Source organism: Lycium barbarum, chromosome 6 (assembly GCF_019175385.1).
Source record: "Lycium barbarum isolate Lr01 chromosome 6, ASM1917538v2, whole genome shotgun sequence".
NCBI classification, from domain to species: Eukaryota; Viridiplantae; Streptophyta; class Magnoliopsida; order Solanales; family Solanaceae; genus Lycium; species Lycium barbarum.
In genome coordinates, this window is record NC_083342.1 from 130,516,056 (window position 1) to 130,538,099 (window position 22,044).

The 22,044-nt window shown below is 38.0% G+C and overlaps 2 protein-coding genes across 8 annotated transcripts; one reads left to right on the plus strand and one right to left on the minus strand.

Moving 5' to 3' along the window:
• Positions 1–395: 395 nt before the first annotated feature.
• On the plus strand, positions 396–19,569 carry LOC132598972 (TIP41-like protein). Of its 7 annotated transcripts, XR_009566746.1 has the most exons (10): positions 404–683; positions 11,082–11,267; positions 12,161–12,248; positions 12,856–12,969; positions 13,084–13,143; positions 13,226–13,267; positions 13,395–13,523; positions 15,413–15,518; positions 18,466–19,080; positions 19,252–19,569. XR_009566746.1 is itself a non-coding variant. In XM_060312149.1 (9 exons), the coding sequence occupies exons 1-9, from the start codon at positions 544–546 to the stop codon at positions 15,808–15,810; spliced, it is 951 nt and encodes a 316-aa protein (XP_060168132.1). In that variant the 5' UTR covers positions 403–543; the 3' UTR covers positions 15,811–16,222. The 7 variants fall into 7 exon arrangements, 6 of the variants coding, with proteins under 6 accessions (XP_060168138.1, XP_060168132.1, XP_060168133.1 ...); XM_060312149.1 differs by lacking the exons at positions 18,466–19,080; positions 19,252–19,569 and adding an exon at positions 15,725–16,222 and having other exon boundaries at positions 403–683; XM_060312150.1 differs by having other exon boundaries at positions 18,466–19,569.
• On the minus strand, positions 18,615–19,165 carry LOC132598973 (zinc finger protein 4-like). The gene has a single exon (XM_060312156.1). It carries the CDS (start codon positions 19,163–19,165, stop codon positions 18,650–18,652), a length of 516 nt encoding a protein of 171 aa, XP_060168139.1. The 3' UTR covers positions 18,615–18,649.
• Positions 19,570–22,044: the final 2,475 nt, after the last annotated feature.

Consider the following 22,044-nt stretch of genomic DNA (forward strand, 5'->3'; position numbering starts at 1 on the left):
TTAGTTTTTGTGAACAATCTTGACTATTTTGTTACTCCTTGCGTTTAATTTATTCGTCTGGTTTAGACTTGTCATGGAGTTTAAGAAAGTAAAATCTACTTTTGAATTTTGTGGTCATAAAATAAAAATACATAAAATGTATCAAAATATCCTCTAATCTTGTAATATCAAATATGTCATGCCGAAAATTGGATTTAAAAAGTTGACAAAAATTAAAATTAAAGACATTCTTTTTTAAACTGACTAAGAAGGAATTTAAGAGCCCGTTTTGGATTAACTTATTTTAGGTGCTTTTAAGCACTTCTGTAGTGTTTAGATAAAATAAAAAAATACTTTTAAATATTTATGTTTAAGCTAAAATAGAAAAGATAAGTCAAAACTCATAAACTTTTTAGCTTATACGCCGTAACCCAATCCAAACGGGCTCTCTGGTTAAACAAATTTAAACGAGGAGTAGTAGTATATTTCTTTTATTGGAGAAAAACTTTTGTAAACGAAACGGTAAAGTAGTACGGCGGACGATCGTAAATCTTGCATAGGAAAATGGAGTGGGAGACTGACGAGAAAGAATTAAAGGCCGCCGGAGCTGAGGCTCTGCCGGACGGACGTTGTGGAGTCCGTATTCAGGGCTGGGAGATTGAGTCTCGCAAGCATTCCATTCTCACTTCTCTTCAACTTGAAAAGTACTCTTTTACCCCTCTGCTATTCAATTAATTGGTTCTCGTGACTGCAACTTGTTTGTTTCATGTTTAAGCAATTTAAACTAGACTTTCTAAGATATATAAACTTTTATTTTGACAATCGATTATTTTTAGAGTTAATGGTCAAAAACACAACTCAACTATCACTTTTTCGGGAGTGAGTTTCCTACCTGAACTATCACCATTTTTAGATAGGAAAAGTGAACAACTGATAGTTGAAGTGTGTTTTTGATAAATAGTTAGTGATAGTTCAGGTTGGAAACTCATGAAAAAATGATAGTTCGAGTGTGTTTTTGACCATTTACTCTTATTTTTACCCTTTATTAGCTTTGAAATTATTACCAGTTGTTGTGCTCTCTATTGAGGATGAAAACAAGCACGTCACCAGCCAAAGAGCAATCTTTCGCTGAATGAATAAAAACTTACTACTCATTAATGATGAAGCATTTATTTTGGATTGCTGTGTAGTTGATGATTGATTGACTACTTGGAAACAGGAAGTCATGCAGGATACTGTAGGAATGTAGGACTTGGTTAGGATGTGAAACATGAAATAAGACTTTTGCTTCTACCAAATAGTTATAGCCTTTTCCTCTACTTTATCTGAACTTTTCTAATCCATAACAAATTTCTGGATGAGAATTGATATGCAATCTTGTTATCTGTGAATCTTTTGCTGCCTTGGAGAACTTCTCGTGATGCTTAATTTCAACGATTCTTGAGTGGGCTTAATCACATTCTTACCTCAGTGTATGCGAATCCCTGATTTTGGGTTGAGTGCTGCATATTGACGAGGGTTCTTAAACAATTTGGTTCGGAGAACGTTCCTTGTTTTTCCTTCTTGCACGTGAGAGATGACCTGTGATGAAACATCCCTAAATCTTGAACTCTCCCTAGGCCCGCGAAAAGAAATTGCCATGCATTTTTTATAGAGAAAATAGTCAAATACCCCCTCAACGTATACTCGGATTAATTATGACGCACTCAACCTTTGCGGGCGACCTATTAACCCCCTGAGCATTTTGAAAGTGGAATTTATAACCCCTTGCAAAGTCACACCCAGATACGTGTTGGACTGTGTAGTGCACGCGCTTGACACGTGTACATTTTTTTTTATTTAAAAAATTCATTTATTTTCTTATTCTTTTTTTTTTCTCTTTTTCTTTTTCTCTTTCCTCTGTCTATGGTTTGTTATGTATTTTTTTTTTCTTTTTCTTTCCTTTATCTTCTTTCCTTCGTCTTCCTCAATTAAAACTCATTTTCTTCGAAATACCAAAAGTTTTCTCTTTCTTATTTCAAAAAAATGCTCCCAGACACGACTTTCGAGGTCTCTAAGTTAGTAGTCTAATTTCAGTTTTAGTTTCCATTTCAGGGGTCCTTTCAGGCTACTATGGCCGGATCCTTTTCTCTAGAGGAAAATAGTATATTCTACAATGCCGGTTTTAAGTCCTATGATATTACTAAATGCAAATCTGGTGCAGAATCTTGGTACGAATGGGTCGAACGCAGCAGGAATTTAATGAGACGAGTCAAAGTTAGCATTAAAGTTTTAAACTGGATAGTAGCAGTATTTATTGAAGCATCCAAATTACAGGGGAAGGTGGTTAGAAGATGGAATTTGAAGGATCACTTCTCAGAATTTTTCTGCACTCTAAAACACAATGAGAGTGGCAGATACATCAGTTTCATAGCATTACAAGGCCAGAGCAAATCTGTCATTATTACACCGGAGACTACATTCAATGGAGGATGGGGGAATATAGCTCACAAAATTGCAAAGTTTACATATGAACCAGAACAAACACATAAGCCGCAGGAACCTACAACTAAACAGCTGGATAAAACCTTCAAAGAGGCCTGCAGCAGCAATAGATGGGTGACGGAGGCCACGAAAAAGGCACAAGTTCAGAGCACGAAGGACAATATAAAAATCTCAGGGGGGACTTCAATCTCTGAGATAGACTTGCTGAGCAGATGTGTAGTTGGGAAGTTTCAGAGCCCAACACAAGAGATAGCCACTCTAAATGATGTAAGAAGATGGGCATGCAACACTTGGAAGATTGCTTTTGGTATAAATGTCCATGCCATGAATGATGGCTATTTTCTCTTTGAGCTCCCATCAAGGAAAGAAGCAGAGCACATCATGACCGGAGAATGGACCTGGAAGAAGATGCAGTTGGCACTTGAATGGTGGAAACCAACTACAGGTTGCTGGCCTGCAGAAATTAAAAGGGATTGGGTGTGGATCAGACTGCTAGGGTTTCCATTATGCCTATGGTCACAAGAAATCTTCAAACAAATTGGAGATCAATGCGGAGGGTTTTTAGAAACAGAGGAGGAGACTTCACTCAAGAACCATCTTCACTGGGCTCGAATCAAAGTGGCAGGAGATGGGAAGCAGATTCCGAGAGAGGTGGAAGTATCCAATGAAAAATATACCTACACTATTCCGATATGGTGTGAAGTTCCGGTGGAAGTCAGAGCAAAGGAAAGGAGGAGAGAGGAAGAAACCTTTTGTCCAATGATTAATAAAGGACTAGGGTCTTATCAGAAGTCAGCAGAAATTAGGGGAACCCATGTGGGGACCTCGGGAAAAGGGGAAAATTTGAATTGGAACTTCTTTACTTACTCCCTCCCATAGGTAACTTTGTAAAGAACATTTGTAAAGCTAAAGGTTTTGTAACCTCAGCTAGTTTATAATAATATCGTTTGAATTCGCACACGAAATTATCCACTGCACACATATCACAAATCTGTAGATTTGTCAAATGCCACCATGCTTCGCTCTGGCTTAGTTCCCATGATTGCAGATTTAAGGTTCCTAAACCTGTAAATTGCCGTAGTAGCTCTGAAGATAACGCATTTAGTAATTCAAAGGGTGTCTTATACACTACTGGTTGCATAGTGTCATCATCCATTCGAGTGAACTGTTCTGTTCCTCCAACTATCTCAGCAATTTTTTGTTGAGACATACTCATTACATAGTCTAATGCTACTCCTGAACAATGTCCCATTAGATAATTGAATACACTTCTTGAAGGTAGACTGTCTGCGATTTTTCGCCAGTTCCTGCAAAAATTCAATTAGATAGGAGCACTTCTTAATAATATTATGGAAGTACTCTCCTACAATGTAGTCCATCAAATGCCTGAGCATTCCATGGAACTAGAAAAGTTAACTAGTGTGATAAATCTAGAATTAGAGGAACACCTAGCTAAGACCATCGATGTGTTAGAATCCAATAGAAAGAATATTCATATGGATTTTAAGGAAAAAGAGAAAGAGGTATTTTCAAAATATGAAATACTCTTTAGTAATCAGTAGAGAATAGTCCAGCAACTATTAGAGTTAAAAGAGTTTCTTTTAAAAACAAGTTTAAAAGAAAAATTTGAGACTTTAGAAAAAGAAGTACAAAGTCTTAAAAGGGAAATGTCTGTTGTTAAAACAGAAGTGTCTAGCACTAAGAAAGAAATCTTAGGAGCTATTAAGGGAATTTCAGAACATCTGAAAAATACCTTAGGAGAATGAGTGAAACTCACGATAAGTTTTCACAGTTAGGCTTACAGATTAGCAATGAGCTTAAGAGGCTAGAAAAGACTATTGTTGATAATCAACAATTAGCAATATCTGATCAGATCTTTCACCAGTTAGATTTGATAAAAGCCAAACTTCTACAGGAGTATATTCATGCTCTTATTGAAGAAAGACACGCACCAAATGATGCTCAACGAGCAAAACAAAGTAAGTTGATTCTAGAAATCATAGAACGACTTAGACAAATGGCCATAGATATGGAAAAGAAAAAGTCCACAGAGACTAATACTGACTTAGGTATCCTAGAACAAGAACTAGGAAACCAGAGAAACATGATCCTCGACCTAGGAAGAAAGATAGATAGAATATCTATTACACCTAGACAACAAGGACAAACGATTCTTCCAGGGCCAAGTCCCAGACTTTGGTATATGGGTAGAGAATGATGAATGAGATCGAAGAAAAGATTCAGAGAGTTGAAACACTGTTTCAAACAATGCAAGCTCCACCTCAAGACATGGATGTCGATGAAGGATATGAGTCACCAAACTTTGAAGATATAGTCCTAGACTATTCAAGTGGTGAAGAAAGTGAGGAAAATCCATTTTTCCTAGGAGAAGATGCTACAATGGGTGAATCAAGTATCACCAACCAACAACAACGGGTTCGTCCTAATGCCAACATAATTGACTTAGAAGACTATGTAGATAGAGAACTACAAAGCGTTGGTTACCATAAGAAAAGTGGTAAAGCAGGAGGCTATATCCATGTTCTTATGGAATATAGACCAAAACTGACAACTCCAAGGAAAAACATGAAGGATTTAATCCTTTAACATAGATTGTGTTACAGATGTGGCAAGAGAAATACAGGATTGGACTAAGGTCTTAGGACTCCATATCCAATTAAACTTGAATTTAGGAAGTCTACCTTCAAGAAGTGTATTCAATTATCTAATGGGACATTGTTCAGGAGTAGCATTAGACTATGTAATGAGTATGTCTCAACAAAAAATTGCTGAGATAGTTGGAGGAACAGAACAGTTCACTCGAATGGATGATGACACTATGCAACCAGTAGTGTATAAGACACCCTTTGAATTACTAAATACGTTCTCTTCAGAGCTACTAAACTGACGAGTTCCGCCAACAGGTCAGCAATTATTGTGAATATCATGAGTATTCAGGAAGTGACTATGAAGATTTCATAGAACAATATCATTACGAGTCTCCCCCAAGAGAAACTAGAGAGTCTATAGAGCAATTGGGCCGAATTTTTGACCCTTTTGCTGTAGTAATTCATAAGTCAATTTCTGAAGCCCATTTAGATGACATGGTTAGTATAGAAATACAAGCTAACTTGTCAAGACTAATAACCCAAAATATGTTTGAACCACTGGGGAACAGTGATGGAGAAAAGGAGACTCAACATAATCAAATTGAACAGTTCATGGGAAATTCATCTGAAGAAGAGGAACCAGCAGAAATAGAAAAAGAAGACAAGGGCCTACATCTACAAATACAGATGCAAGAACTAGATACAGAAGAGATAAATGAAGATGTTACCCCTCTGAAAATTCAATTACCAGAAGAAGCAACCATTCCAGCATCAATAACTCCAGAATGGATTCAACAACATATAATCAGACTTAGCACAGAGTTTGGTGCTAGCTTTAAAGGGTGTGAAGAGAAAGCCAAAGAGTTATTCATGAAGATAGATAGCAACAAGCAGGAGAATAAGGGGGAACAATCAATCACCAAAAGGAAGGGGATGAATGAATTGAAGGGGCTAGAATTAGATACTAAATTCATGAGTAATGGTACTAGAAGTAGGGGGGATATCTAGCAATAAAAGATCAATGAAGTTAAGTATAGTGTCCTGGAATGTTAGGGGTCTGAACTGTAGTAAAAAAAGGAGTATGATAAAAAATATTTTACTCACCTAGAAAGCAGATGTGGTGTGCTTCCAGGAAACAAAAGTGGAAGGGGATATCACTGATATAGTGAGAGAAGTTTGGGGGAGCAGGTGGGTCAATTATGTTCAATTAGAAGCTAGTGGGACAAGAGGGGGGATAGTAATTATGTGGGACAAAAGGGATTGGGAAGGGGTGATCAGTAGTGAGGGCATGTACTCTGTTTCTTGTAGTTTCACTGGAAGAAGTCAAGATTTCAGTTGGAACATGACTGGAGTTTATGCACCAAATGATAGAATGGAAAGGGAGGAAACTTGGGGGGAAATAGGTGCAGCAAGGAGTCTTATTCCAGGGCCCTGGGTCCTTTGTGGTGACTTTAACACAGTTAGATATCCATCTGAAAAGAAGAACTGCAGAAGAATCAACAAAGCAATGACTGATTTTTCTGATTTAATTGAAGACATGGAAATGGTGGATTTGTCCCTGACAGGAGGGAAGTTTACTTGGAAGAAAGGAGACAGACACAATATTGCAGCAAGAATTGATAAATTCCTGATATCAGAAGAATGGGATGCTAGCTTCAGGAACATCAGGCAGTCCATATTACATAGGGTGACATCTGACCATTCACCTTTGTTACTTCAAAGTGGAGAATGGGAGAAAACCAATTCTTATTTTAAATTTGAGAATTGGTGGCTAAAGACAGAGGGTTTTAATGAGAGAGTGAAGACATGGTGGGAATCTTTCAATTACAGTGGAAAGCCAGATTTTATACTGGTAGCAAAGTTGAAAGCTTTAAAAGGAAAATTGAAAGAGTGGAGCAAAACAACACAAGGGAATTTGGGAATGCAGAAACAAGTGGTATTGGCTCAGCTTGCTGAACTGGTAGAGATACAAGATCATAGAATCCTAAAAGAGGAGGAGATAACTTCTAGACTGGCCCTAACCATGGAATTTGAAGACATTGCTAGGCATGAAGAGATTGCTTGGAGACAGAGATCAAGGGCAACTTGGCTGAAAGAGGGAGACAGAAACACAAGTTTCTTTCACAGAACAACAAATGCACACAGAAGGGCAAACACTATAGACAAGTTAAGAGCAAATGGAGAAATACTGGAGGATCCTGGAGAAGTGAAGGAAGAAATTGTGTCATATTATGAGAAGCTGTATTCAGAGACAGAAAATTGGAGACCACAATTTGAGATGAAGAATTCTCCTAGATTGGATGCTGAAGATAATGCAACTCTTATGGCCCCTTTTGAACCTCAAGAGATACTGGACTCCATCAGGGCATGTGCAGGGGACAAAGCTCCAGGTCCTGATGGATACTCTATGGCTTTTTTCAATCAGTGTTGGGATATCATAAGGATAGAGCTTGTAGCTGCTATACAGAACTTTTACTTTGAAGGTTATTTTGAAAAAAGTTTGAATGCCACTTTTGTGGCTTTGATTCCAAAGAAAGCTGGAGCAATAGAGCTCAATGATTTCAGGCCTATTAGCTTGATTGGGGGAGTCTATAAGATCATTGCTAAACTACTGGCAGAGAGGTTGAAAAAGGTAATACATAAACTGGTGGACAAGCAACAAATGACATTTATTAAAGGAAGACAGATCATGGATGCAGTTCTTATAGCTAATGAGTGTGTGGAGTCTAGACAGAGGAGTAAGAAACCTGGTATTCTATGCAAGTTAGACATTCAAAAAGCATATGATCATCTGAACTGGAGCTTTCTAATCAATATGTTGGAGAGAATCGGGTTTGGAACTAGATGGATCAAATGGATAAAACATTGCATTAGTTCTGTTAAGTTCTCAGTTTTGGTCAACAGAACTCCTTGTGGTTTTTTTTCTTCTCAAAGGGGATTGAGACAGGGTGATCCTTTGTCCCCTTTCTTATTTATCCTGGCAATGGAGGGCATGAGCAATATGTTTCAGACAGCTAAGGTGAATGACTGGATAAGGGGATTTCAGGTGGGTGCAGGAAACTTGGAGATTACTCATCTGCAATATACAGATGATAATCTTGTCTTTTGTGAAGCAGTGGAAGAGAACATTTTAATCCTAAGAACTATCTTCATCATCTTTGAAGCAGTTTCAGGATTACACATTAATTGGGATAAAAGCTTCATTTATCCAATTAATGAGGTTGCAGAGGTGGAGAGCTTGGCAGAGAAATTAGGAGGTAAATTAGGGGAGCTTCCAACTACATATTTGGGCATGCCTTTGGGAGCCAAGAGCAAGTCAAAAGGAATATGGAATGGAGTTCTAGAAAAATGTGAGAAGAAGCTGACAAACTGGAAAAGCCAATATCTTTCTCTTGGGGGAAGAGTGACCATGGTCAATAGTGTGCTAGATGCTTTACCATCTTATATGATGTCCATATTCCCAATACCTGTCAATGTAATCAAGAGAATTGATATCCTTAGAAGGAACTTTCTGTGGCAGGGCAATGAAGATAAGAAGAAATTTCACTTAGTCAAGTGGGAGGAACTGACTGTGAGCAAGAAGACAGGGGGATTGGGTATCAAAGATCTGAAATTGCAAAACCAAAGTTTGATGATGAAATGGCTATGGAAATTTGCTACAGAGGAAAACATGCTATGGAAGGAAGTCATTATTGCTAAATATGGTTTGGAGGACAAGTGGATGACAAACATGGTTAATACTCCATATGGATGCACTGTGTGGAGGGCAATGAGGAATCACTGGCAAATAATGCTTGCAAGAATTAGATGTAAAGTTGGTAATGGTCAAAAGGTATCCTTTTGGAATGATATATGGTTGGGTGACACAGCTCTAAAGGTGAAATTCCCTGTCTTGTTCATCCTTAGCCAAAAGCAACATGCTACTGTTGCTGAGATGTGGACTGGACAAGGGTGGGATCTGGATCTGAGAAGACACTTGAATGATTGGGAAATGGAGATGGTAGCAGAATTCCACAATACAATGGCAACATTCATCAACTTAACAAGGGAAAGGGATACTCTGGAATGGAAGAAGGATAGCACAGGAATTTTTACTGTTAACTCAGCATACAAAGACCTGAATGTATCAAGTTTTCAAGAAGAAGGATGGCCATGGAAGATGATATGGAAGACAAAAGTACCTTATAAAGTGAACTGTTTTAACTGGCTGTTGGCAAAAGAGGCAGTGTTGACTCATGAAAACTTGAACAAAAGAGGTTTTCACTTATGTTCGAGATGTTTTTTGTGTGGGGATCATAATGAGACAATCAGTCATCTTTTCTTGCACTGCAAATGGACAGACCAGCTATGGAGGATGTTTATCAACCTGAGGAAGATCAAATGGGTGAAGCCTGGGAGCATAGAAGGAGTGTTAAAATGCTGGAACAGGGATGGGAATGTAACAAGAAAAGAGGAGAGATGGAAGATTGTCCCATCATGTATATGGTGGACTGTTTGGAAAGAAAGAAACCAGAGATGTTTTGAGAACAAGCAGAATAATTTACAGAAGTTAAAGATGAACTGCCTAGCTCTTTTTTATTTTTGGTGTAAACAGGAAATTCTAGATCAGACAGAAGATATTTTTGATGTGTTAGATCTCTTGTAAGAATAGACAACTGTAGAGATCAATGCTGGAAATGTAACCTTTTGGAGGGGGACTACATATTTTGATGTAGTACACCTGTGGATATATAGATTAACTGTTACAAGTCTCAAAAAAAAAAAAAATCAACCAGCCCATTTTCTTCCCCCATTAACACACACACATCCAATTTTATCATCAACCATACATATCTTTTCAAGAAATCAACCTATTTGGGTTCAAGAATTTCTCTTCCACGGGGCTGCTTCTTCTCTTTTCTGAAAACCACCAACTTCCAGAGGCGGTGGAGGGGCAGTGGCCGCTCGTCGGTGGTGGTGGTGGTGGCGCGGGAGGGAGAGAAGGAGATGAAGGAAGGGGGGAGGGGTCATTGGCGCAGTGGTGCAAGCAGTGGAGAGAAGGAGATGAAGGAAGGGGGGTCGTTGGGGCAGTGGCCCCTCGCCGGCGATGAAGTCCCGCGGCGACGGCGGTGGCTCTTGATGAAAGAAGATAGGGAGGGAGTAAAAGTAAAAAATGAGATAGAAAAAAAAAGGAAAAATTAATTAAAAATACATATATTTATGAAAAGATATACTCCCTCTGTTTCAATTTATGTGAACCTATTTCTTTTTTAGTCCGTGCCAAAATGAATGACCTCTTTCCTAATTTGGAAACAAATTCACTTTATGAAATGATTTACAGCCATACAAATATTCAAGACTTATTCTGAACCACAAATTTCAAAAGTCTTCACTCTTTCTTAAATGTCGTGCCCAGTCAAATGGGTTCACATAAATTGAAACGGAGGGAGTATTAAAAATAAATTTTTTATACTTGTTTTTGGTTGAGAGAGTGAAACACACTCACTTTGCCACGTAAGCATTTAGGAGGTATAAATTCAGCCAATTCCAAGTGGATCCTCCCTCCCCCACGCTCCACTTCGTTTCGCTCGTTTTCTCTTTCCTTCTGCCTGCAAAAAAAGTTATGAGATTGCTTTTGTGTGCGTTAGCGATTATCAAACCTGTGACATAGATAAGACTCGGAATGCTCCACGACTAAGTATACCCATTCAGACTTGCTTTTGTTCAATTATAAAAAAATAAGCACTTTGATGAAGATTTATAGCATCATTCAAGTAAATATAGATTTCCACTTTTAAAATGCTCAGGGGGCTAATAGGTCGCCCGCAAAGGTTGGGTGCGTCATAATTAATCCGAGTATACGTTGAGGGGGCATTTGACTATTTTCTCTTTTCTATATTGAACAATTATTGTGTGGACTTTTATGCTTTTGCGTATCATAGTTCATATCCTCTTCTAGATGAGAACACTTATCTCTTCGATATCTTGAAAGGGTCTAATTCCTCCCTAAATGTCTTGATATGCATACAGATGGGAAGAAGGACTTCAGACCTCTCACTTGCCAGAGATGGTATTTGGGGACAATTCTTTGGTGCTTAAACATGTGAATTCTGGCACAAAAATTTACTTTAATGCATTCGATGCTCTAGTTGGTTGGAAACACGAAGCGTTACCACCTGTTGAAGTTCCAGCAGCTGCAAAATGGAAATTCAGAAGGTATTGTTAGTTTTCCAATTAATTTCATTTGATGAAAGAAAGTAATCTGCTAATCTTTCTGGATATATTAGAGGAACATATTTTTGGGAGGTTCACAAAATCCCGGAAATAGCTGTTAGCATGCACTCCTTTTCAAGTGGTTAAATTGCCTAAAGAACTCATTCAGCTTACATTGTGTATCAGGAGTGAGTATCGATTTCAGCTTCTTTTTTGGGGAGTGGGTAGTGGTGGTGGTGTCGGGGGGAAGAGGGGGTGAGTGGGGGAGATTAGCAATAGGGAAACTCTAAACTTTTGATGTTCAAATTGAGGACTACAGGACTGCATTTTATGTGTCAAATCTTACATATTTCAAATATTATGTATTCTGGATCCTCCTTTAGTTCTCTCTCGCCGCTTATTTCAAACATCATGTATTCTGGATCCTCTTTTAGTTCTCTCTCCTCTCGTCCTGGATCCTCTTTTAGTTAAACCCCCCTTTTTCATTTCCATTTCTTTTCTTGGGGAGGGTACCTTGCATTTCAGCAATTCATGAAAGCTCCTCCATTCATCTCTATTTTTGATATAAGTTACGTGTGTAACTGAAGAAAGGATATAGAAGTAGAGAAGACATAATGTACTGGCATTGTGAAGCTTACAGCAATCCTTTAAGAATTAGTAGCATTGTCATTGCTTTTTATTGAGATCCACGCTTCTACAGTCATGCCTTATTCTAGGCTAGTACCATATTCCATTTGCGATATTTGCATGAACGCTGTTATCTTTGACAAATAACTCGATGCATGTGATATTCTCAACCTCGGTTGACAGAAGGCTTTCTTCATTGTCCGTCTCTTTCTTTTACTGACTCTCTCTCTCTCTCATTTTTTTTTTTGTGTGTGTGTGTGTGTTTGCAGTAAACCTTTGCAACAGGTGGTGCTTGACTATGACTATACCTTCACAACACCTTACAATGGAAGTGAAACTGTCGAAAGGAATGCCGAGGTCTGAATCTTTTATCATTGGAGTAATACTTATTAAAGTTTTGGGACAATTTATTATTCACTAACACTTTCTAGATTGTTAAAGCTAATACGCCAGCTGGTTTAATGTTTGCTACCTTGGTTAGACTGTTTCATCAGTTGTTTTGTCCTTATCCTCCAGTCAGTGACTCGAATGTTTCATTTTTGACTTACACTTTAGCAATAATCGCTGATCGTTGGAAAGTTATTTTATTTGAAGTAACACTTATTAAAGTATGAGGACGTTTTATTATTCACTCACACTTTCTAGTTTATTAGAGCTAATATGCCAGCTGGTTTAATGTTTGCTACTTTGATTAGGCTGTTTTATCTAATTTTGTCCTTATCCTCCACCAAGTGACTCAAATGTTGCATTTTTGAGTTACACCTTAGCGACAATCGTTGATCACTTGGAAAGTTAATTTATTTGAATGGGAATATTTTTATTTATATTCCTTCTTCTATCTTTTCCTTTAGTTATTGCTCTTTTTTTTTTTTTTTGATAAGGTGAGGTTAATCCTTTAGTTATTGCTCTGTTGCTGTCAAACTCAAAGTTGTTTGAACTATTCTTGTTGCTTTTGTCTAATTAGTGTGTAAGAGGGTTATCAAATGGAAGCAGCTGCAGTCTTCAGTGGGAGGATTGCATGGAGAAAATTGATTTGGTTGCACTGGCATCAAAAGAACCTATTCTCTTTTATGATGAGGTTTGTGAATCAGAATTTGGTGATTTCTGGGTCATGTGACTGGGTAATCTTATCCATTTTCTATTTGTGTTACCTTTCTAGCACCCTAGTTTATTTCCATTTCTCATTCTACAGATCATCTTATATGAGGATGAACTTGCTGATAATGGAATCTCACTTTTGACTGTTAAAGTGGTAATGTTATTTCTGGCTTTTATTAAGTCATCAATATGTCTGACTTCCAATTCACTGATAAACGACTTCTGTGTATTTCTAGAGAGTCATGCCAAGTGGTTGGTTTCTATTGCTGCGCTTCTGGGTGAGTAGCTCTGTTGGAAAATTTTCTACATAAACAATTATTTCCTTGGTTCCCCGGGGAATCCGTTCTTTGTGCCCCGGTTATTGTTTCGTTATCTCTTTTACTGATGGTTGAATGCGTTACACAGCTTAGAGTTGATGGAGTGCTTATGAGGCTAAGAGACACTCGTTTACATTGTTCATTTGGGGAGCATGTGAAATCAGTTATTCTTCGAGAAAGCTGCTGGAGAGAAGCAACATTTCAAGCCTTGTCTTCTGTGAGTTCAATATCATCTCTATACATATACCAGGACCACCTGCTTAAAAGAAAAAAAAAGGAAGTACCAGGGTGACTTCCCGACCCCTCCCACTTCTATATAGATCTATTGATCTGTCTATGATGATGACCATAAGTTCTCGCAGTTGCTAATGTTTGTCGATTTCAAAGTTGTTACTTTTGCTGTCTGCGTTGTCTGTCACTTCTGGTGCCTCCCTGATATGTTCTATAACATAGACATCATAGGTTGTTTGGCATACTAGAGATCATTTTATCTACTGCTTGAGCGGGCAATCTCAATGATACTTTATCTTTGTATTATTAGGGAGAAATCATTCATCTGCTCTGATGCAGCACTGATTCAGGACACTGGTGCAGAAATTAGTTACATAAAGCAGAATAGTTGACAGGATTCTGGGAGGATTTTCATAAAGAACTGATTAGGCCTTGGAGTAAGATTGCTGCTGTAGTGAAATGAAGAAACCAGATCCAACTGGAGTGAGAAGAAATGCAGGAAACAAAGAAGAGGAGCAAGTAGGAGAAAAGGGGTGGGGAGTTGGGCAGTCCTCTTTACCCTCGTATGGGTAGAAGCTATCTATGCACACCCCATTTTCATATCATAATCTTCTTCATAACCCGATCGTTACAATTTATCTTTCTATTACACCTAATAACAAGAAGCATAAGTCTTGGAGACCAAAACCTTTTAGAAAATCAGGGGACTAAGTTTTAACTAGACATTTTAAAGATCGATTTTAGTAGGACTCAATTATACTTCTACAAATGGCCCAAACCACTATAGCAGATGCCATATTGTGCAAGGGCGCACAGGCAAAAAAGAAAAAGAAAATGGAAGAAGCCAAAAAAGTAGTTGGGCTCCCTTTGACCAAATTCTCAAAGTAGCCTTGACAATCTTTGACCAAATTCTCAAAGTAGCCTTGACAATTGAATGTAAAAATCCTTGAAAGTAATGTCAGCATTAATTACATGGCGTTAACACTCTCTGTATATGACATTATGATGTCAATTGTTCCATCTAAAAGCACCTGCTAGGAATGTGATTATCTTAGTCCTCCTTGAGGTATACTCAGCCTCGGTTGTACTGCTGGTAAGAATTTTGAGAGAGTTCAGTTCAGTTGGTCCAATTAAGTGAAGGAGATCTTTCTTCTTTGTGTACCCGTTTTAAGAATTTCTTTACTTTAGATGTGCACTTTGTATCTAGTTGCTTTTGAATGGTAATTGGTAAGAAAAAATATTATAAATATAAACAGCAATGCACTAAGATAGCTCTGCTAGGAAATTACTGAGAACCCCCTACCTGAAATTGCTTTTAAATGGTAATTGGTAAGAAAAAATATTATAAATATAAACAGCAATGCACTAAGATAGCTCTGCTAGGAAATTACTGAGAACCCCCTACCTGAAAACAAAAGGAAGGGTTCTTTCCTATACAGATTCCTATTCCTGCAGTGAGTCTATAAAATCTACATGCTTTTGCCGTCCTTTACATCCTGCACCAAAAAGCCAAAAACCAAAGACATTTGTATTTTAGCTGCTGTGTAGAGACAGCTTTCCCTTCAAAACATCTGGAACTTCTTCAGTCCCACAAAAACCCAACACACACACACGCTGACACTGTATTCCACAAGATCCTTGCTGATTTCCTGATACAATTTACAATTGCCCCAAGCAGTCAACAGATTCTTCACATTGAAAGGCATAACAAAATGCTGGCTGAAAAGATTGTGGAACAGATTCCAAAGTTTGTATCTAGTTAGCACTTCATATATTGGGTCTGATAGGATAGCTCTGGTGTTGGATCGTATTTATTTTAACTTGCTTTTAGTTTGTTTTGTAAATTTCCCTTACAGATCTTCTTAATTTCTGCAGAAAGGGTATCCTTCTGATTGTGCTGCGTATAGTGATCCAAGCATTATTAGTGAAAGACTTTCCATCATAACGCAGAAGGCTCAAAAGCTCAGTATCGAAATGCCATGTAAGCACTAGGTGTGGTCGATATTGTTGTATCAGATCCTTCTTTCTATGTTCCTCCTATTTGTGGAATTTAGTGAATGATAATTAATTTCCAAGGATGTTATGGAATTATTTGACCTTATGAATATTGCCACATATGAGTACTTGCATCCTGTCATTCTTCTTCTTCCGATTTTTGATTTTCCTCCCAATGCAAGTGTCGTCTAGATCTGAAGAGAAATAACACAGCATCGAGACGTGCAATGAGCACAAGGACATGGTTGATGCCTTGGATAACTGGAAAAGTGGAATGACTCAGTAGTGACTATTACATTGGAGACTTCTTTGAAAGAATCATTATGAGCGATGAAAAAACTAGGTGATTTCTTCCCATCTGCCTTAGCCTTGGTAGACAGAGTTACCAGGTTCCACTACTAGGGGGAAGTAGCAGATATCCAGTGGAATAGTCAAGGTGCGCGCAAACTGGCCGGACACCACCGTTACAAAAAAAAGGTCTCTATGGGCGATAAACTTTTGACACTCTACACCTTCGTTAACTTTCGAACTCCCAAAATGATGCATCTATGGCCTTTTCACAATCTTTTCCTTATATATCCACAAAAATGCCTACCGGCACCTCATCAGGGCTTAAGTATTGGAATTTTAGTGGTTCTCTTGGGAAGAGGTTGCTGGTGGTATTTTGATTGCACTGAAGAGTTGTGCTGATCAAAAAGTTAAAAATGAAAGCACATTGTATGCTTTTGTGAAAAATTGTATACTTTTGTGAAACTTCCCCTTGGTATAAGATCCGATTGAGCAAACAAATCTGTTGTTCATTAACTTTTTGGTTGAGGAACAAATGTTATTGATGATGAGCTAGTTGGTAAACCAATGACACAGAACCCATATCGGATGACAATGGTCATGAACATTATTTCAGAAGTAAAATAAGTAAATACAAAAAATTACCATCTCAAAAAAAAAAAAAGTAAATACGAGAAATTGTGATTTTTTTTTTAAGAACTACTTTTTTTAAAATTTTAGATAAGATAATTCATACAATTCAATATGATTTCGGAGCCATTAGAGGTTCTGAGATTGAATTTCACTGCCTTCATCAACAATAGCATGAAATGGCATGTTCCAAACCTAAGACAAATATATAGAAGTGTTCCTTGCCAGGGTGGTGGCGTTGATTCAGGGTACTAGTTAAAAACTTCAGTCACTAGACAACTGATATTACTTTTTTAGAATATTTTCTTTGTCAAGGCTTAATTAGAACATGTAAAAGAGATTGCCTTCAACTACAGGGTGTGGTTCTAATCTATATTTCCTGAAGATTACAAAGTCTTAGGGTCTGATGCTCTATACTAGTACATCCAGGGAAATGATGAGATCTAAAGGGGCATTTTTTATTAGTCGGCCAAGCAGGGACATTAGGTTCAATGGGTTATACGGGTATATCTTAGATAGTGGAAGGCAGAAGAAAAAACGTTTATGAAGTGGATTCATAGCATATATGCAGCATGTAAAGAAATAGATGGAGTAGTCGGAGGTGGGGAGTGGTAATCTATAAAATGTGAAAGGACTTAAATTTACTTAAAAGAGTTATACACTTTGTAGAATCTTGTACCATTGTTACCAAAAAATTTGTAATGGACAATAAGTTGCATTCTCTAGTATAGGTAACTGTGGACTTTTAGTATCTAAGCTGGTGATCAAGTGGTGCTGGGTGGCTTTTGTCAAATCGATACAAAAGAGAAAAGCTTCAAAAGAAATCAATAGTAACATCAAAATCTCAAGGTGGGGGTGGGTGGGAGTGAAGGTGTTATGGCCTGTGCTAACTCTCCTTTCTAACTGCCTCATGTGAATAGAAGAGCACCACTTCTTGCTCAGAATAGTTGTTACGAGAAAGTGCATGGTATGCAATAACTTGAGGAAGCACCACTTCTTCCTCAAAGTTATTGAGATGCTCAAAACTTTAAATTGACAAATTGAGAAGTCAAGTTCTCTTTGCCTGGCTCTGAAATATTATAACTTTAACTGGTCATGTGGGTTAATAAGTATGTAATTGAAACTACCTAGGTCGAACATTTGGTGTTACAATGAGATATTATCTTATGTTACTATCTCTTATGTATCAGACAATATGAAAGTTGAGAGTCGAGGATTAGTAGGTTGGCTATTTCTGGAGAATCCAATGGCAGTAGGATACAGCTCTGAACAGTTAGTGTGATTACCGGCATGCCTTCACACCAACCTTATGAAGCACTTTGTAGAGAGTGGCTTGCTGACTTTAGTGCTGAATAAAGCAGGCCTAGATTTCTGTGATTTTGGCATGGGAGTAAAATGTTCTCATTTTGACTTGTGTTTCGTGTGTCTCTGGCAAATGTTCACAAAATTCTAGAGTGGTGCAATCGGTGGGTTTCTATTTGCTGCATCGCGTAGCACTTGAGTGTTGTTGCTGACCAGAAGGCATTTTGAGTTCTGTTCGTTTGACACGTGTAGTGGAAAGAGGTCCAACTTACCTTTGACATGTCGAAAGCAATAGAGGTGAAGGCCCATTTAGTCCTATTCCCAGTGTACTGTGACAACTTAGTCCTGAACACCATCCACCATCCATAGCGTCCATCTGCACTATTGCCTCAGTGCTCGCTTTCACACGCTCACTCTCTGCTCTTTCTCCCTGTTTTGCCTGTATAACTCTTTAAAGTTCATCAATTTGCTGTTTCCTCTATAATTCTAATTGGAATTTGTCTAATTTCTTGTAGCTTAAACATAGTGCTTCTAGTTTGCTACCAAAAAATTATAAATGCATAAATCAATAACCTTCTTTCACTATAACTCTTTCTTTTTCATTATCAAAAAAAATAACCTTCTTTCACTATTTGCGAGAGAGTAGGACGCTAAAAAATTGTTCTAAGTGCAGTAGGAATAGACGTAACTGAAAAGTACATATTACATCTCAGGTATCATTCATATGACAGGTTTAAGCTGGAAATCGTGACATTGTAGGAGCACTACTTCTCTAGGGTCTTTTACTCTAAACCGGTGGTCGCAGATCATACAATCAGTTCATGTACTGCTGATGAACCAAGCTGAAGCTGTTACAGGAGAGGATAGTAAATAATTTGCAATAGATGAGTGGAATTATTACAGCTTAAGATTCAGATCAATCTTATTTGTATTTGAGGCCTGGTCTTCTGATTGATATGGATTTAGTCGAAAACTTCCTGGCCATTTCAAGTCAAATCCTTCATCTACTGGATTGGGACGCGATGTCATTTGAAATCCTGCACTAGCCTCGCCGAACCTTCCCACAGTTGTATTTATTTCTCTGCCTGTTTTATTCACAAGTGAGTGGGGAACCATGCCAAGAGATTTGAACATGGGATTGTTGATAGGTAAAGCCATGATGGTCATCATCCTCTGGGACTGATACTGTCTCACAGCTCCTCTTTCCCTCTTATGAGCATTCTGGTGGCCTCCCAGCGCCTGTGAACTGTAGAACTTCCTCATGCAGAAGTTGCACGAAAAAACCTTGCTAGGTCTTGTCTGTGACTCAGATTCTTTAGATGTTGAAGGTGAGTTTCTTCCTAAGCTCAAACTCAACCACTCACCTTGATCGAGTAGTGAAGTTCCCCGGCTGCCATCCTCATCACTTCTCATTCTGCTGGCTGTTGGAATTATGCAGAAATCTTATTTTTTTCTTCCCTCCCCGCAATTTCACTGAAGAGCCAATTTGAAATTTGTAGATGTAGGAAGAGGCTTTGTGGAGATACTGACCAAAAGGACTCTTAAAGAGCTAGAGATCAGAGAGGTAAGGAATAAAAATGAGATCATGCAGGAGGTGAAGGTGAGATTAGGTATTGAAATTTATGATATCTCTTTTTCACTGTCCCCACCTAGTGAGGCTTGGTGTTCCAGGGGACAATGCTTACGTCATGTTTCACTGCAGTCCCTGTCAAGCCCGCGATTCCCCACTTCTTTTTCTCTCTTTTATCTAATCAAATAAATACTGCTTTTAATTATTTCTCGTTGGAGTTAATCGAGGTTGGGAATCACTGATTCAATTTATGGTCTCATCATAATCTCCTATAGTTTGTTGTGTCTGCCGTGTTGCTGCATCTTATGCAGACTTTGTCATATAGTATGTATTAGATTACGCTAGTATTTCTCTTTAGCTGTATAATAAGAATTTGGATATCACGCGACTGAAGTTTACGGGTCTGAGATCAGTTTAAAAGGCATAGATTTTAGTGGATCTGGCAGCTTGCAATTGAAGCTTGTCCCACTTTGAAGAATTAGTTGGTTTTAAGAGCAGGATATTTGTCCGATAGCTCCAAGAATAAATCTCCTGCACTGATTCTCTGCATCATTTTTCCTGTTATTATTGCTATTGTAGGGGTAAAATTTTGTAGTTTGCGAAAACTTTCATATTAAGTAGGTGCGGAAGTACTATAAAGATGGAACCCACCTGCAGTGATTTGTTTCCTGTGTGAAAGAATTGAGTGAATGAGAAGCTTTAGGAGCAGAATGTAGATGTTGGAGTGAGTGGTGGTAGAGTCATACTAAATTGAGTGTGCCTTGTTTCAATGTCTGATGGAGTGGTAGGGTCCAAAGATTTGTCAATAATAGTGATTAAAATAGGAAAGAGATGAGGTAGCATCTTTTCCAACATAGTTTAGTATTTTCTTCTAAACATACTTATCTATGTGGGTGTCTTCATGTTGGGTTTTCTTTCCTGACAGATAGTGGGCGTTGTATATGAACAGCAGAAAGCCCAGTTCACCATGAGATAAAGATACCTCAATAATTAAGGTGTTAGTGCTAGTTGATAAAAATAATAATTAAATATTTGTGAGGTTGAGAAACAGATCAAATCTTCTGCAATTGAATTTGTTGGGAGGTAATAATTATCTGTTGTAATAATCTAGTCTAAACAAGCTGACATGGCCACCATCGTTATCAAGAAAATAAAAAAGCCTAGAACGCTTATTTGGTGACTGTCAATTGATGTCTTTCCTTTTATGGAGCACCAGATAATATGTTGAGGTTCATGTAATGGAGTGTAATGCTGTCACATACGTTGAAGGCAATAGTCAGTTCAATGCTATCCTGCTTTAGTTTAAGATTATCCGTTTCTAGACATTTTTAACAGAGTTGCGGCTTTTCCTGCTGATTAGTCTGTTTCGTCATGAGTTCACTTCCAGAAAATGAAATACTCCCTCCGGATTAAAAAGAGTGGGGCAATTTGCAGGATTGCCCTCGCTGGAGGTGGTCTTTAATTTTTACCCCTCAAAATTGTGGTCTTTAAAATTTGCCCTTCAGGCAGAATTTGCATGGGCACAGGCAGAATTTCTGCCCATGGGCAGAATTTGCATGGGCTGAAATTCTGTCTAGCGAAATTTTGGCTTGCGATTTTTTTTTTTAACTGAGCTGGGGTTCGAACCCACAACATCAGGGTTTTAGGCGAAGGGTAATACTTAAAGACCACCAATTTGAAGGGCAAAAATTAAAGACCACTCCAAATGAAGGGCAATCCGCGCAAAAAAAAAGAAAAGAGTGTTCACTTAACCATTTGCATACTCAAGAAAATATTAACTCCTAGACAAAAATAGGTAATTTGACTAAACTGTCCCTAATTAAATAGGTATTGGGATTTGATCACATAGCAGTTAATAGGGGTAAATCTGAAAAAATAAGGTTAATTCTTTCTTGATTTGATAAGTGAACATTTTTTTTTATCCAAAAAAAAAAAGATTAAGTGGACACTCTTTTTGATCCGGAGGGAGTACTACTTTTACATCCCAAATGACTCAAGAAGTATGGTGGGTCGCACCATTACACTTGTTAAATCCATATCACTTTTTCTTGAGCGCTCTTGCGCATCTTGACTATTTCATTGGATACTTGTTACTTCCCCCAACACATGTACCGAGTAATTTTTCTCACGAAGACTTAGATAGATGAGAGTAAACCACTTAGTGTTTTTTCGTCTTTGCCGGTTTTGAACCCAGATATTCCATGTTTTCTTTGTTTACCGATTTCGTTAACTGCTAGATCATCCATGGAAGGCTTGTGGTTCGTCCATTCTTTTCTTGAATCAAGACTTACGAAAATTTTCCGTACATCATTGGAAAAAAAGTAGTCTGTCATTGGAAAATAAGTGGTCCTTAGACCTAGTACTACGAAAAGAAAAATATTTGGCCTAGTGTATTCCGATATATGTACACCGAAGTGGTGCATTTCCAATGTGGTCCAACATACCAGTTAGGGTTATTCCTTGGCTTAGGTACTAAAGAAAGCAATAGGTTTGCTGACATAATTTGAAGAACCAATGAGATATAAGGCATATTGAAGAGGATAACGATGATGATGCGACTAGTCAATCTATATGTCCTTCCCAATATCTCAAAGAACCTTTTCTCTGAACTATGTCTTTTAGTAGTTTCTCAAAAAGAGATGGAGGAATCCTCAAAGTAAAACTTTTTTTTTTGCTTTGATTAAGACACTTCTTTTTAGTGGAGGGCCATTTAACATGAGAA